Source organism: Rhyacophila brunnea, unplaced genomic scaffold, assembly GCF_057557595.1.
Source record: "Rhyacophila brunnea isolate RB1 unplaced genomic scaffold, BYU_Rbru_1.0 scaffold_1, whole genome shotgun sequence".
Taxonomy (NCBI): domain Eukaryota; kingdom Metazoa; phylum Arthropoda; class Insecta; order Trichoptera; family Rhyacophilidae; genus Rhyacophila; species Rhyacophila brunnea.
In genome coordinates this window covers 27,653,726-27,671,219 of record NW_028232751.1, presented here as the reverse complement: position 1 = coordinate 27,671,219, position 17,494 = coordinate 27,653,726, and the positions used below count along the sequence as shown (strand labels likewise).

Genomic DNA, 17,494 nt, shown 5'->3' with positions numbered 1-17,494 from the left:
CATAATAATATGTAATTAATTATCAATGTTTTATTGTTATTAAAACAACATGTCTCTGAGCACGAATAGGTACACACATAATAAATAATTAAAAAGCAAACGTGAAGCTTTTAATACAGTAGACTGAGTTCACTACTGGTTAATATTAGTTCAAAATTCCTACCGCCAGAAAGCGCTGCTTCGCTAGCTAGCAAAAGTGACATTTCGCAATAGTGTTGTCATATCTAAAATAATTTCAGTTATTCACGGAAATTTTGTTCCGAAATTTATTAAACTGATATTTTATGGGGGTCTTGTTATATTATTTGTAAGAATATAACAAAAAATATGCCGGATAGGTAAATTCTAAATTTTCATATTGTTAATAGTTGAATTCCGTACATTTATTGAATCAACTGATATTTTTAACAAAAAATTCACAGACAAATGGGGATTTGGATTTATTTTAAGGCAACACTAGTTCGTGACTAAGTTATTGGTTCAGTTCGGTTAGGTTGGTTGTATGGTGTGGTCAAATAGTTAAACGTCGCGTTTGAGGTTAAATTGTGTTGATACGAAATTCTCGTAGTGCCGTCAAATGTCATGTTATAAATATCTGATATTTCAACTATAATACACATTAATTCATCAATTTTAAGGCGTGTGAAATTTGCATAGCGAGGTGTAAAATGTTTTTACATTAATTGTCTTCTTTTTAATATTCAAAACACAAGTTACTTTATTAATATTTATTATATAAAATCGCAAGATTGTGATATTATTGCTTGATCCTGAGCATTCAATGATAGAGGTTTAATGGTAAGTTAAAATTTCATTGCATTTTAATATAATGTCATGTATTTATTATTAATGTTTAAGTTATAAAAGTTAGAACTATACCTAGATATATGTACGTAGGCATCTGTCTATCTATATCTATATGTAAGCACCACCAACACTTTATTTAGAGTTTAGGATACTTATAGGTAGGTATTGTTAACAACAACTACTACAAAACAATAAAATAATAATATAACATAGGTAAACTAATTTGTTAATTGCATGATTACTCGTAGTGTGGTATAAAATATAACGTACACTTTTAAGATCGGTGTATGTATATAATATTATTATATTGACTTTTCGTAGGTAAACAAATTATTGTTTAGCATACATATTTTATTCTAAGTAGAATGGTAGTAAAGGAATAATTCAAATAAGTCAACACGGATATTAGTTATACTCGTAATATTTATTTTATTATTATCTTCATCAATAGATTCACAGTAAAATGTCATAATGTAGCTACCAATGATGTTAGAATAAACCACCTTGTATGGCAGTGATTTCCCACCTTTTTATTTGTTAAAATAGTTGGTGGACTAAACAGGGGTCAACAAAGCTAAACCTTACTGGTTACATAGAAACATTGATTGTGTGCATAATTTGTTGTTATTTTTGTAAGATCTTTCAATATTACCGGAAATAATACTTAATTGTTTTTGTCCATATGTCAGGCATTGATGCACGATGGTATAATGATATTAATTGTTGAATATAGACTTCCTCTGTTACCAGCCTTAACCGGTTTTTAGTTTTTAAATGTGCATGATTTAATACTGAAAAAAAAGACTTTCGCAAAAGTAAAATGAATTCGTCAAAAAAGAGATTGCCAACTTTTGACAAATTGTCTTACGTATTATATTAAGTACCTACCTATATAAGCGCTATATAAAAAAAGTATATTTCGCCGAAAATACTATAAAAATAATAAATCATGAATTATTCATGAATTTTGCCAAAATCAGCTATGAAAATCGAATTAATGTTGATATTGAATCTAATAAAATTGGAGACCGTATTATAGTATACGGTCATCTCTTTCCAATAAGAAAGCTCGTTTCGAACTATGCCACGGTGAAATGTTAGTTTCAATATTTAATTATTAAAAACCAAGAAAGATTTCTTATCTGTAAGAACAGGAGGAAATCTGGATGTTTCAAAATTTACATTTACGTGTCCGGAAATTTGTACGCATATTATGCAGTTTACCGTACTTATACATTTTCACCGCGTTGGACCGGAAACAAAATATGGCAATATTATACCACCAAGATCAAATTACGGGTTGTTCAGGAAACATTAATTCACCCTGAAGTAAATTGTACGTATTTTCCAAAAATTAGTCCGGTCGCACATACGGACTGATCAAATTTCACGTCTAAACACATGTCATATAATGTACCGCCGCACATAGCGTCGGTGCGACATTTTTGTCAGAAAGAAAACATCTGTTTGTAGCATGTAACAAATTTCACTCGACTTGGGCCGCATGTAGAATAGAAAAATGTTGCATCACGTAGCTTTAGAAATTTGCATCTGAAATTTATAATTTGTGAAATAATTCGAGATGCGAAATGAGAGATTTTGGACTTCAAATATGTGGGTTTGCCTTCTCTGACATGAATAACATAACATCAACATATAGAAACAGCTCGAAGAAGTTGCTTGAAAATATAATTAGACTTGCCACAACAAATAATATTGATATTGACATAAAAGAAATTGTTGCTCAAAACTAAGGCTACAATTCTCCATTTAAATAACTTATAGGTAAGTACGTACAAGTATAATCTTTGTTTTGTAAACGTAATTAATTTACGTAGATATGGTGAATATTTTTTTTTACAAAAAATAAATAAACTTAATAATATTATTGTTTTTATTATTTCTAGTTGTGTTATTTTTTATTTTTTTTGTTTAAAAAATAACCTTTGAATTGACATTAACTGACTTTTCATTTTCGTATGCTCTCTGGCCCCGAAATGGTTGCTAAAGAAAATAATTACAAGATATAAAGTACTTTTTATATACTTACTACGTGTTTAAATTTTCTGTTGAATATCATATAAACTTGACTTGACTAGCTTAAACGATCAAAATAATTTGTAAGTACTTGAAAAAAATAATACTGAAATGTCATTTTGACATGTCATATTGATTTCCATAGTAACACACGTATATATTAATAATTTAGTTGCTAGGACCCCAGACCCCGCTAGCAACCAATAATGGTGTCGAAATAACTTTTCATAGAAAACAGAATTAACTGAAAATTAATTCAATTCTATTTAATGATGGCTTAAAGTATTTTAAAAAATTGCGTTGGCATCGTGTTCTGATATATTCTAAAAGTTTCAAATGTCTAGCTAATCAGGAACTTAGCTAAAAATCGCTTGCAAGATTTGTACCGGGTAAAGAACCACCGGACAAATAAGAATAAGAGCTAAGAAAAACGTTGTAAAATAGCCCGCGGCCTAAAAGAAGTTGGACAGCGCTGCGCTAGAGCATAGTTTCTTAACCGGTGGTCCGCGAAAATTTTCTGCAATTCAAAAATAGTTACCTAGAAACCCAACGTTTGAAGTGGGGTTGTATTATATTTCGACTATTGTTTCAAAAATAGTATAAATATATATATTTATTATTTTATTCCAATGTTGATGGTCCGCAAAACATTTTTGATTTATTTGTGGTCTGCGGATGTAAAAAGGTTAAGAAACATTGTTCTAGAGTCTAGAGTTTATAGCAATGACATTAGTTTAAAGATTCAAAATGTGCTACGGGATGGGAGCATCAGTTTGATAACATTTTAAACACCAAGAACAACGACATTACACATTTTTTCCCCCGTAGCGGCAGCCCATGACAGTAGGCGACATGCACCTTAATTTGGGTCGCGCTTAACACGTGAACGTGAGACGAATCCATTGTGTAAGCCACGTCTCAAAAATGGAAGACACCCAACCACCTTAGATGCTTCTCTTCATTAGACCAATAGTATACTGGGAGTCGTGGGACCTAGTCAGAGGTGATTAAATAAAGAGATACGGCATCCTTGAGGCTCAGACAGGGGTAAAAGTTTGTGACAGACACGACGGAGTGGAGACGTTTCCTGGAGGCGGCCAAGACCCACGTCCGGTTGCTGAATTACTTACAGCTTGCAATATTAATGTGGCCTTTTGGCTAAAGACTCCATTATCTGTACCTGCTCGAAATAATATCTTGTTTATAATAAGTAAGGCGTAATTATTGTTATGTTCACTCTTAAAGACTTTACGGAAAGGTCATACAAGAATATACGAAATTACATCAACATTCTTGTTAATTATTATGAACTTTTTATGTTGGCATCTATAATTAATTTAGGAATGTGCCTCGTGTACATACAAATATTGCCTTAAGTCCCCTAATAAAATTTGGTACGTAATCCCATCATCATTATTTTACAGCAAGCAACAGAAAAATAGAACAGCAATGTTGAAAATTCATGTTTAAGTATTTTGTTACTAATTAGTGTAATTAGTATGAGCAAAACCAATAATTAATATTGAATTTGCAAGTTGACAAATTGGTGGTTAAATTAATTTTCTGGTTACAGTGTAAAAGTTCAAGTCGCGTTTTTGTGTATTATATCGTTTGTAAAAAGTGTGCTTTTTGTGTATCATACATATTTTAATTTGTAGAAATAGCTAAGTTGAGAGAATCATTTTTAACTTTATGTAAAATTATTTATTCACAACTTTGAATATAACACAATACCAAAAACTTAATTATACACAAATAATGTAGATTTTTTTTAATATACACCAATTAACTTCTAAGGAAAAGTATTTTTAAAATTGTGATTTATTTCAAAACCGATTATCTCAGCTGCAACCAAATTGATTTAAGCAATAACTTTAACCCCGAAATCACACTCTATACTCCTGAAGTAGTTTCAGCCGAACCGGAGGTTATATTATAGAACATGGAGTAATTAGTTACCCATTTTCCGGTTCCGCTGATTTGTCTTACCATTTTTGACCATCGCCATAATATGAATATAATTGTAATGTTTCATTGTTTCCAGTTCGGGACGAGGAGAAATGGCCCTGACGCCTCTGCCGATCTTGCGCAGACGCAGCTGCGTGTTAATCCTAGCGACTATTATTATTCCGTTCACCGTCTTTGTCTTCTTCTCCACACCAGGTAAGGATAACATATGATATCTTCTACATTAATGTAGTGCCAGAGTTACTGAGGTGACAAAATGTTGTAATAGTAATACCTATATCCCCTTCTGGCTCTGGATTAATAGGTACTGGAGAAGTCGCGGAAGTGAGCAGTGTTGCCATCTTTTTGTCACCGAATAGTACGTGGACCAAGAAATTGTAGTATTTTGGCAAAAATTAGTACGCGTTGTCATATGTTGAAAATGTATAGGTTTTTTGGTTCTCACCAAAAAAATAATGGAGAATATGAGAAATTCCGAGACGCCTTTTTATTTAGGTACCTCTTCCTACCAATAATTCTTACCGAAGAGTTCAAGAAATTTCACTTTAAACTGAAACCAAGGGCTTTTTTAAGTTTTTCGAGGATTTTTTTCCAAGTTCTCCAAATTTTCTTATATTGTGAAATTATATTACTTTGCACCAATTTATAGTAGGTACGGAAATATCGGAAATTTAATAGTTTTTCCGATATTCAAAATTATAGTATTTTCGGCGTACTATACCTGTTTTATATCGTACCGTACATGGTACGCAGACGAAAATTATAGTACAAATAATGGTTAAAAGTGCAATTATTTGGATGTCGTGCGTTAAAACAATACATTTTTGTCGACTACGCGTGTGCAGCGATATAATTAATTAATAATTTACAGTATAAAACTCGTCTGACTTATTAGACTAAAAAAAACACTGGCGAATTCCGAAATTCCGTTCCGGTTCAAAGTCGAGGGCTATTTTAGTTTTTATTATAAGTACCAATATTCTTTTTCCTTTTCAACTTCACCTTTTTATTTTTGTCTAGTAACAATTTCTCGAGCTCTCGAGATTCTCATAAATGATTTCTCGATCACAACCTCTGATAATTATTATAAGTATGGCGAAAGTATTTTAGTTACATACGTAATGTTTGCTAGCTTTGAAACAGGCATTACTTATAAGATAACAAATAATGCTAACACATCACGAATCGCCTATGGTACCACTGGAGAATATTTTACACCTAGCCGACTATTTTTCCAACCTTTCGTAGATTCGACTCGCCACCAATAATATAGTTTGCCTAATTTAAATAGTGGAAAATAAATATTATCTATAATTACATTTAGTACATTTTTATAATTACATTAAATTATTCAATTACACGGCAAGGTAAACGTTAAATACCTACTCGTTTAGTATCGAGTCTTCGTCACTGGATCTTTGAATCTGTTTCGTTTTCTCTCTGGAGTGCATAGCTAACTTGTCATTATTCTTATCGTGTCATTCACAAACGGAGGTCGCTCATCATCAAGGTGATCTTTGCTTTACCATCTACTACCAGAAACAGTTCAGCGGAACTGCACTCATACCAATCACGTGGGGTTTTAAGCAATTAAATACGGCGTCGTACTCTGCTACGCTTACAGTTACTTTCATTGGATGACAAGTTGGGGAATGATGTACATCTGGCCTCTCATAATGCGGTTACTACTGTAGTTTTCTAGTTTTAATACTTCGCAGAACTTCTCGGTCCTTTCTCATTCCATTGAGAAAGTTAACGTTAATTATTGTCCCCTGGTCAGCCCTAGGAATTTTGTAGATGCAATTCTCAATTCTCCGTGACATCTCTTGATTTAGCGACACTTGTCTTGTCATTGATGATGCCAAATACCTGTATTGAACCCAATTAGAGAATCCAATCCCGGGATCCTGGACAATTTTCGATACCTATGAATCCTGGGATTACTAAACATAATCCCGAAACCTTCGGGAATGCTTTTTGTTATCAATCACAATCAATTAGTATGTGCACAAAATTATGTTAGTGAAGTGTATGTACCTGCACATGTCACAGGGGGTTATCGTCGAATGCTCACGGATAATAAATAACCATTTTTGTTGTCATACGCAATCGCAAGAACATCAGAATAATAATAAATTTATTCATTAAACCAGATAGAAGCCACTGACGTTCTGGCACGCGAACGGCGTCTAACCGCCAGTGCCACGGACCTGCAGGCAGGTACTTGTTTCTACGCCGAATTTTATGAATATTACCTTTTCTTAAATGAATAAAAAAACTGTTTTACTTTCACATTATTATCTATATTCAATATTATTTACTCCATTAAACCCATGTATTTCCAAGATTGAACGTACCTACACAATATTAACATTACATATCTTAAATAGTGTAAATTATACTAGACATTTTTGACCGATTTTATCAATGAAAAAAACGCCAATCCCGGGATCGTCAAATTGTAATCCCGAAATTCCGGGATCAGAATTTTGGCTCAGGATTGGATTCCCTAAACCCAATCACTTTGGATATCGATATCCACATTCCGCTTGCATGAGATGCGTTGAGGTTATTTTATATAGGTATTTTTAAATGTGGTTTATCTCTCTCAGTGACTTGCTCGTGGCTATATATAATTATGTTTATATTTTTTATTAAATATATTTTATATGTATGTACCTACCTATCAGTATCATATTGTTTTCATTGTGTTGGTTAAATATTTTTCTTTATATGTCTTGTACGGTTATGGTTATACCAATACATCAATTTTAAATTTCAATTTCATAGCCAATATCATTAAGGCCTAAGACAGACTTACACACAGGGCCGAATTAATACCTTGTTTTTTGGTGCTCTCATATATCTAATAAAAAATGCAAATGAAACAAAATTTCCATTGAGAAAACCATATTTTTGTAAGGATATAATGATTTATTTTACATTTTACAAGAAAGTTTCGTTCACAATAATTTCTAAAATCTATTGCTGTGTGTTGCAATTGTTGACTAGATAATGATTTTTTAATTACCACCTTTAAAATGCACGTTAATTACATCGATCGGCCGCCTGGTCATTACGCGCCAGGTGCGTCTTCAGCGGTCCAAAGTATTAATATGATTTACATTATCTTGAGTCGGTAGGTACACGACAAAGATTTTGATAATTAAAAATTTCAAAAATTAGAAAATATCTGTCGTGCTCTAATCGGATGGGATTATTTTGCTTATAGATTAATCCAGCGTTGCCTTCACAAATAATGCATCTAAGTATTTATTAACCCGCAAACAAAATATATAGGTACAATACTATGTTAATAATTGCATTAGCGTTTACGTGGTACTATTATGTTTTCAAAACTTTAATCCACTATGTACTTATAAAAACTTTTGTATACAACGTTGTATAGAAACAAATAGCAAATATGACCAAATGCACTAATAAAAAAGCAATCATGGATATTTTCACAATTTACAAGATTTAAGATCTAAGAATTTAGAATGAATCTAAGATTTAAGAATGTAACATTCCATATATTGAACATACATAACTTGAATACACCAAAAGTCAAGTCAATAATAACGCAATTTGATAAGCTTTTCATGTAGGATCTACATCTAAATTATCGTAATTAAGTAGGACGCCTGTAGTTTAAAACCCATTCACTGCGGACCTTTTAATTATTATTTAATTACCACATTTAAATAAAATGCTAATTATATATAATGGCCACCTGATGGGCAACGCATCACTTGCCAGTAACCAAGCATATTGGCGATATATTGATCCAAATCCCGTCAGGCGTCGTATTTTTTGCAAATGTGATTTTTTCTAGTAGGTAAGTATATATCTGATGTGTTTTCAAATTATTTATGTTCAATTATGGACATGTTTGCAGGAATATTTTTTCTCTTTCATCGGAAGTATCGATGCTTTGTCTCGTGGAATATTGTTTCCATTAATATATTGATGCGCTGTGTTGGAAAGAAACGCTTGTGCACGTTCGTGTGTGTAGCAGTTTGCAAGCAATTATATAATTTATTTGATAGAAGGTTAACGTTGATTTGTTGTCAGGCTTAATAGCATTATGTTTGTGTGAGATGGATGCACAGAACATACCTACGCAACAACAAAGTGCCGAATCTGCCGTTCATCTGGTAAGGTGAGACGATAATACACCCGCCTACCTGGTAACGGTGAAATAATTCCAATCGTCTTGAGATCCTATTGAATGACCATCTGTATGTGTTGGCAATAATCGGATAGCAAAAAATGTGCTATGTATGGAATAGAAACTTCAAATAAATGAAGGAATTTAAAAAGGTACTATGTTATTATATTAAAAATTGTGAATTATAATGATGTCTGGTAGGTACAAAGAATTGAAAAATATGTAGGATACCTATATAGCTTAAATTCATTACAAGAAAATACGTAACCTTATGACGCGGTACCGTAAAATCAACTGAAGGAAAGAAGTGTCAGACTAAAATTCTTGTCCCGGAAAATGTCCGGTTTGTTTCGATGTAATCAAAGATGTGCATCATGTAACACAAAACATTTTGAAGTGGGTTGCCTTTTGGGTGGGGCTAAAACGAGGTTTAATTCTTGAATGTGGAAAAATTAGAAATAAACTTAAACACGTCTTAAAGAATATGTGATTTTCAATAGTTACGTCTGTATTCATAGTAGCATGCATTTATTGTCACACAAACGAAGCGCGCATTTTGGAAATATTTTATTTTAGGTTATATCGGAGGCTATGTATTTTTTTGGATTGTATGGTCTGACTAAGGCCGACTACGTTCATGTCGTGGCATTGACTTGATAATTACGATGGTAGTGCTAGTTGGTGGTTATCAATATTTCGTTAAAATTATTATCATTTAATTCGATATGCGACTATCATCATTTTCTACAAATAATTTACCATATTGCATTCGAAATATGAGCAATAACTAGCGCTACCATATAAGTTTACAGTTTTGTGTCACGGCCTGACTTTAGTAGGCCTAGTCATATACTCATAAGGCAAATCTCGCTTGAAATTTTTGGTCTATGGCGACTGGGGTCACATTTCTATTTATTAATCTGTTCTCTGGTATGTGTGGCGATCAACGAGTCCCGTGAGAATAAGCAGTGTCAGTAAAATCCTGACGTACGAGCAGTTCTTAAATTGATCCTATTATGTATTTAATATTCTTTAGACATTGTTCACAGGCCGTCGGCAGTTTCGAATAATGCCGACTCAGTGAGAAATGCGGACGGTAAAAAAGAAATCCGTTTAGTACATACATTTTTAACATAGCAATTTAACACGAATCTAATTACCATTTGCAAGTAAAAACTTTTACTTCAGTGATATTTGTAATATTTATTATGAAAAAAATGCTTTTTCTCATCGAAGTCCTGGGAGACTCAGTGTAAGCATTTTTCAGTCGTGATGGGTTTCAACAAAAATACTATCACGATTGAACAAATATCGCACTCCGCTTTATATCTCAATCGTGTAACTGTCACTCAGTATCGCCGTGCCTCGGGCTATCGTATATGTTGTATTATATTGTCCTATGTAAACTGTATCTGTAAATTCGCTATCTCCGCGAGGAACTACCAGTCTTCACACTTCAGTTCATTCTACTCTCCTCCATCACTCATCATCATCACACCTACTGCCAAACATAATATTAAGCTTCAGTAGAGATTATCTAAGTATGGACGCTAAACCAAGAGATGTCACGGAGACTTGAAGCTTTCGAGATGTGGCTGTATAGACGCATCCTCAAAATTCCTTGGACTGACCGGGTGACAAATGTTGAAGTTCTCAATCGAATGGGGAAGGACCGAGAAGTTCTACGTAGTATCAAAACCAGGAAACTACAGTACCTCGGCCACATTATGAGAGGGCAGAAATACAACATTCCCCAACTTGTCATTCAAGGAAAGATCAATGGGAAGCGTAGCAGAGGACGGCGCCGCATTTCGTGGCTTAAGAACCTCCGTGATTGATACGAGTGCAGCTCCACTAAACTGTTCCGAGTAGCAGACGACAAAGATAAGATCGCCTTGATGGTGGCCGATCTCCGCTAGGGGATGGCACAATAAGAAGAAGAAGAGATTATCTTTACATACCTACTTACGAAGAATGGTTGTAAGCCATGTTATGGTTGGAGTACCGTATTAGAAAGTGATCACTGATCAGTGATCACTTTGGATAAATAAACAGAATTATTGTAGGAAGTTATTTCGGTCATTAGGTATCTACTAACAAAAACTTAAGTGAGTGGCGGTACGTATGTAAAATAATATTATTAAACACTCGCTTATGATATTACTGTCAAAAATGTTGCAGCGTTTCCAAAGTCATGAGCCGCGATTTTTTTTTGTATTACTTAACTAGGTATTTTGTAAATAGTCGAACATGTTTCGTGCGATCAACAACTCCCTGATTTCACAGTATTATAATATGATTTGGTAATATTGATAGGATATAACTTACATTAAGTCAGTGGCGGGTTTAAAGGACGCACTGATTTATTTTATTCGATAAAAATAAACAATAAAAACCATACATAACATCTTTTCACCACCAATGACGTCACACGATTTTGGGTATTTTTAATGCCCCCCCCCCAATTATCACATAACATTTTACCCCCAATCTATATTATATTACATTTTGACACCTTCCTCCTATTAAACGTTAAAAAACAGAAAAAAATATATTTTTAAATCCCCGATCCCCAATATTGTTTATTTATAACATTTTATATTTTTTGTTTATTTTGTGATATTTTCTCTGACCCTCCCTTCTTACCCTAGGGCAGGGATGGTCACACTTTTTTTCTAGGATCGACTAGTTGATACAATTATTTATGGTGATCGACTGATATCGTTTGTAATTATAACATGCGAGAACAATAAAAACCCAATTTTTATAATTCAAATATGTATTTTGAAAATAGATATTTTATACATATAATATATATATAATTTTATACATACATATAACGATACGAAATCGATACGAATCGAATTAAAGATAATGATATAATTATTATGTATTTCACTTCTAAAAAAATTGAGTACCTACACATTTACAGTAATTTCGACATATTACACAATTTACCTGTACATGTATCAAAAGAAATCTTAAAATTTATTTTTCATTTTCATCCGAAACTCGACTGCATATTTTCAGCAATTTTGTCGTATTGTACGTGATATGGACTTACCGCTAGACGTTAGCACACAGTCAATCGTGAGCGATGCTTCGTTTTGATTACATTAATTGAAGAAAAAGCCGATTCACACAGATATGTAGAACCAAAAAAGCAAGTTAAATATTCTGCAACTTTCCAAAGATGTGGATATTTTTGTTTTCACAAATAAGGCTCCAATTGGGCTCCAAGACTTAAAGCTCTGGCTTTCAGGACCACATCGCATTTTAGTGTCAATATTTCTCCTTCAAGTGTGGCAATCGATATCTAATAAAACACTAATTTTTATGGTTATTTCTTCTCTGTTTATACTATCATTAAATGGGAACGACATAAATGTAGCAACATCTTCTAATTTAGAGAAATCCCTAAATCTCTCGTTAAACTCCGTTAGCAACGTTTATATGTGATTGAAATACTGACTAACCATTATATTTTGCATATCTTTACACTCGAACCTCATATTTTCAAAAATTTTAAAATCATATTCCTTTAATTAATTGTTGTTCATACAGTGAAAGTTTGGTTTTAAATGTATTCACTGCACGAATAAAATCAATTAATGACTTTTCCCCCTTGAAGTTGTAGATTCAATTGATTTAATTTTTGTGTATTATCACAGAGAAAGGCAACATCAAGCAGGCACGTTCTTTCATCTGCTTGACGATATTCTGTTCCTTTCTTTGTTAAATACTGTTTGATTTCAGGTAACATATCTCTGAATGTTTTCAAAAACTTAGCCCGACTAAGCCACCTTACATCTGTATGCAACAAAAGTTCGCCATTTTCCGATCCAAATTCTTCTAATAATTATCGAAATTTCCTTCTTTGTAAAGCTTTGCCATGAATTGAATTCACAATTTTAAAAGCAACATCCGTCACTTGATTCAGGTTTAACACTTTTGAACATAACGCCTTCTGGTGTATAATGCAATGATAACTGATAAAAGTGGGTATTGATTCATCATTTTTACATAAAGTAATAAACCCAACATGATTCCCAACCATAGCATCAGTCGTCATTGATACTAGTTTATGAATAGAAAAACGAGTACAATAATAATTAATAATACATTAAATGTATCTTCTCCTCTGGTTTGTTCCTTCAATGGTAAAACTGTTAATAATTCTTCTGAAGCAGACATATCTTCAAAAAAAGGTCGAACAAAAACGCATAGTTGTGCTATATCCGTGTAATCTACAGACTCATCAAATTGCAAGGATAGGAATTTACGTTTTATTAATGTTTTCCTGTAAAATTCCTTCCAAGTATTTCTTTATAATGATAATAATATGTCATTGATTGAAGACATTATTTCAGTTTTATTTTTAAAATTTTTAAATAATGCCCCCCCCCCGGCTTTAATAAAACCCTCTTTTCATATTTTGCCATCTGCGAAGGGTTTCTTATGTTTTATTAAAACATATGCTACTTCCAAAGAAGCCACGGTAGCTGTCTTGGATTTATAATTAAACTTGGTGAGAAAAGACTGTTGACCAGACAATTATTGGGATTTCAATTGTCACACTTTATTTTTACGCAACTCACTACCAGGCGGATAATTTCCATCATATTTTCCATGGACCGTTCGAAAATGTCTTTCAGTGTTGCCTCTTTTCGGAATTGGTACACTCGAAGTACAAATAATACAAATATATTTTTCATTTGCCATAGTGAAAAAAAATCATCTTCCCATTAATTGACAAGAAATTTAGAAGAATTCACGAAAAGTAGTACAATGTATTAATTATTATTATGTCCGCGATCGACCAAGAATACCTTCGCGATCGACTGGGCCTAGACTCTAGGGATGAAGTCATAGCCCCTAAAAGGAATTTATTATTGAGGATGGCCAAACACTACCAAATCAGAAGTACCTGACTCAGACCAGGAGATGCGCGTTGTCTATGTATCTTAAAGTATTTAGTAAAGCAATATTAAACTTGAAATAAAAATACCCTATTCTCCATGTTCAGTTAGGTTCGGCCACCAAATTTTGTAATCATACCGAGGGGGTTCCAGTTAAAACAGTTTCGGAAGTATTGTTACAGCGGATTAATCCACCGAAACTGTCACTGGCCTGCGTCCGACGCTAAAAAAAGCCAGTGTGTAGTCAGGCAGACTTTCCTTGTTTACGTGTACAAGCATTTCCAATTATTATTCAAATGAACCCTCTGAATATTCAAATTCGACAGTCGCGCCTTATTTTTCCCGCGTAAAACATTATGCAACGTGCTTTCTGATGTATGTATCTACTTAATTACAATATGGAATATGTAACGAAAAATATATGCTATCTCGTTAGACTACATCCCGGGGTGGGATTTGGCCTCCTCCACAACCGCTCTCTACTCACTCCGGTCTCTCGCCACTCTTCTCCAGTTACCGGGTCTTCCTATATGATAACATTATTGAGATGAAATAGCTCTCTACGAAAATAGTTCACGATTAGGCATGGGGCTGACATCGTGAAGCAGGCCCCCAGGCTAGGATCTTTGACGGCCCCCCTACCTATCACTAAGGATAAAGGCAGTGTGATGCTCTACAGTAGCGTTTTCCAAATGGTGTAGGCACGCGGTAAAATGAACGTATATGTTTAGTGTTTTATTGTATATTTCAATACATCCATTTGAATTATGCAGATGTCGAGCATTAGATACACAATTAAAAAGTGTATTGTACAACTATATAACTTTAAATAACAATATCATTGACGGTAAATAGCGGCGCAGGCGTCTTTTTTTACAATTAAAGCAAATTTGTGATGTGTGTTTATCTCACTTATCTGGCGACTCGCCTCGCCGGATCCCTCCTGAGCCAGGGCCCCCAGACTAGAGCCCTGTCAGCCCCCCCCCTTGTGGGGGCCATGCGAATAGGTACCTACTTAAAAGAATATTTATTATTAAAAATATCAACTTATTTGGGCATGCGGAACTTTGAAAAGTCGTGAGCGTTTTATGTCTGATTTCTGCTTTGTTGGAAAATCTGCAAAATTTACTTGGTAGTGTAGCTAACATGATTATTATTCTTAGAGATCTTTCTTTGTCTACATCTAGACTATCTCTATAGAAAAAAGGTTTTCTTAAACATCTTTGATGAATAAAGATTTATACTTAGTTATTTTTTTTACATATTCATTATCTCCTTGAAGAGGAGATAATTTGGCCAGTAATATGACTTAAAATATTCTTAGCGAAAGTTTATAAATTTCATTGAGTGACTTTCTTTTATCTTCAATTAAATAAAACGCTTACTTAGTGGAAAGAAACTTTTGTACGGGCACCATCGCTTACCCCTCTATTCAGTTGCCGACAGAGTTTCGGATTTTTAGTGTTTATTCGGCGAAACAGAATAGAGGGCGGCGCGTGTTATGGCCAGCCCAGCGATACTTCTGTGACCGGAATTAACTTAACGAAAACCTCCGCCATACTTACCTACTTAGACCCTTGATAACGGAAATCCCATGTGTCTAACTCTTCAGGGAAATTAGAACTAGACCGAAACGTCAAGTAGTAAACACCTATATACATACTTACTATACACATTCATCATCAGCATGCGCAAGATTTCCGGGTAGTAGGCTAAAAATACGAAAACAGCGATAGGAAAAAAGTTATGCGCATATTGAGATTTTATAAATCAAAGTTATACATTTTCTGTGGAATCTACATATTGCCGTACTAAGCACAGCGGCCGTATCTGCATTTTAGGCAAGTGGGAGATCTGAGCTCCCATATTATTTTACTTTTCCTGCTAATACTGGAGAATTCTTGTTTATTTTATTTGCCTATAATTTTTGGTTTAGACTTGATAATTTGAAAATTTGATTTACGTTATTTTTTGTACAAAAAATGTACTTACGGCTTCCTCCATACAAAGCTTTTCTTAGACCGTTTTAAGGTAATTTGGTCGTACTTATCTACATTTTTTTCTTTAATACCAATTATCTTTTTAAAGAATACAAATTGAGAATTAAATGGAATAGAATGATATTTATAATCATTTGTTTGGGATAATAAAATATAATGGTTTATGATTTTTAATATCATATTGTATGACAATTTATTACGCGCGCCGATGCAACACATAATTTATTATTATGATTATATTCATTTCGGTCTCAAGGGTACATGCGCATACGCATAGTGTCATTTAGTTAGTCCTTCAATACAGCCAAGTAAAGAGCACGTGTTGTTAACATAACCAATATTATGTTATAATAAATATATATGTTTATAAACAAATTTCTGGAGACTAACATTCCACACTGTTAATTTATATTCATAAAGAATCGACTAAATGAAGCTATAATTGAAACCGGTAAATATTGGTATAACTTAGGTGCTATGGGAAAAATCGGGGTATGTGTTGTAGAAGTTTTTTTATGAGTTACTGGTGAATATTTTTAGTTAATTTAGTATAACAGATTCTTTACGGTGATGCGTTTAAATTTGGTAGTCGTATTGAGAAGCAAGACCATGGGTAAGTTAATAATACATACTAATTAGTAATTTGATGTTCTACCGTGCGTCATACGTAAAGGAAACATCTTCATGTAGCCAGACTTCTTTTACTTTTATTGCTCTGAGGGCACAGCATCCCTGATTATAATGCAGCGGAGACAGCAATCGATAAGCAGATGTGAGTAGAAACGTTTCTTTGAAGATGTCAAGACGCACAGTGCCTTTGCTGATGATGACGAAGAAGAGAAAGTAGTAATTTAGTAGCTTACATTTCACTGTTTACCAGTGAATATTTAACGCGTCCAATTTCACCTGCTTCTTAATATGTAATGTAATTGTTATAATACTGTTGGTCATTTCAGGTAGTAAGTACGGGTCAGCTTTGAAACGCAGGCTTATCAGTACATATATATATACAACATAATATTGTCAGGCTGGCTAGGGGTTCGACCTTGTCTATCTATTATTAATTGTAGCATATTAATTAATCTTGTAGAATTTATATTGTGCCGTGGAGGCGAAATTAAATCCCATTAGCTCGGTGTCTAATCGACGATGCAATAATTAATAACAACAAACATTATTCACTTGTGCCTGGGGACCGGCAGCTAAATCCCACACCACGCGTAGGGCTTATTCAAATTAAATAGAATTAATTCGATTGAATACCCATTAAAGTTATTTTGGGGCATTTCATTGTCTGAACCAGCCGTTGGGAACCGTTGTGTATTATGTTGGCTTCATTTACTTATAACAGGGGTGTCAATACGGTCGATCGCGATCTACCGGTCGATCGCAAAAGGATTTTTGGTCGATCGCCAAAAATATTTAATTTATTTATTCATAATTTCGAAGCAGATAAATATTCAAATCTATTAAAATGTGCTGAAAAATTGTACGCCTGTTTTAGTTTGAAATATTGTTCAAATCAGTATTTTCGCAAATAAAAATTATAAAATCATAGTACAGAACAACTTTAACGGACATTTGGAATCACA

At 33.6% G+C, this 17,494-nt stretch overlaps 1 protein-coding gene across 1 annotated transcript in view; it reads left to right on the top strand.

Annotated features, from left to right (window-relative positions):
• Positions 1–462: 462 nt before the first annotated feature.
• Positions 463–17,494, top strand: part of Mgat4a (alpha-1,3-mannosyl-glycoprotein 4-beta-N-acetylglucosaminyltransferase a) — a 598,161-nt gene continuing 581,129 nt past the window's right edge. The window contains exons 1-2 of the mRNA XM_085942816.1: positions 463–798; positions 4,889–5,007. Coding sequence (XP_085798942.1) covers positions 4,905–5,007 — 103 coding nt within the window. The 5' untranslated portion in view covers positions 463–798; positions 4,889–4,904. The remainder of the gene's footprint in view (positions 799–4,888; positions 5,008–17,494) is intronic.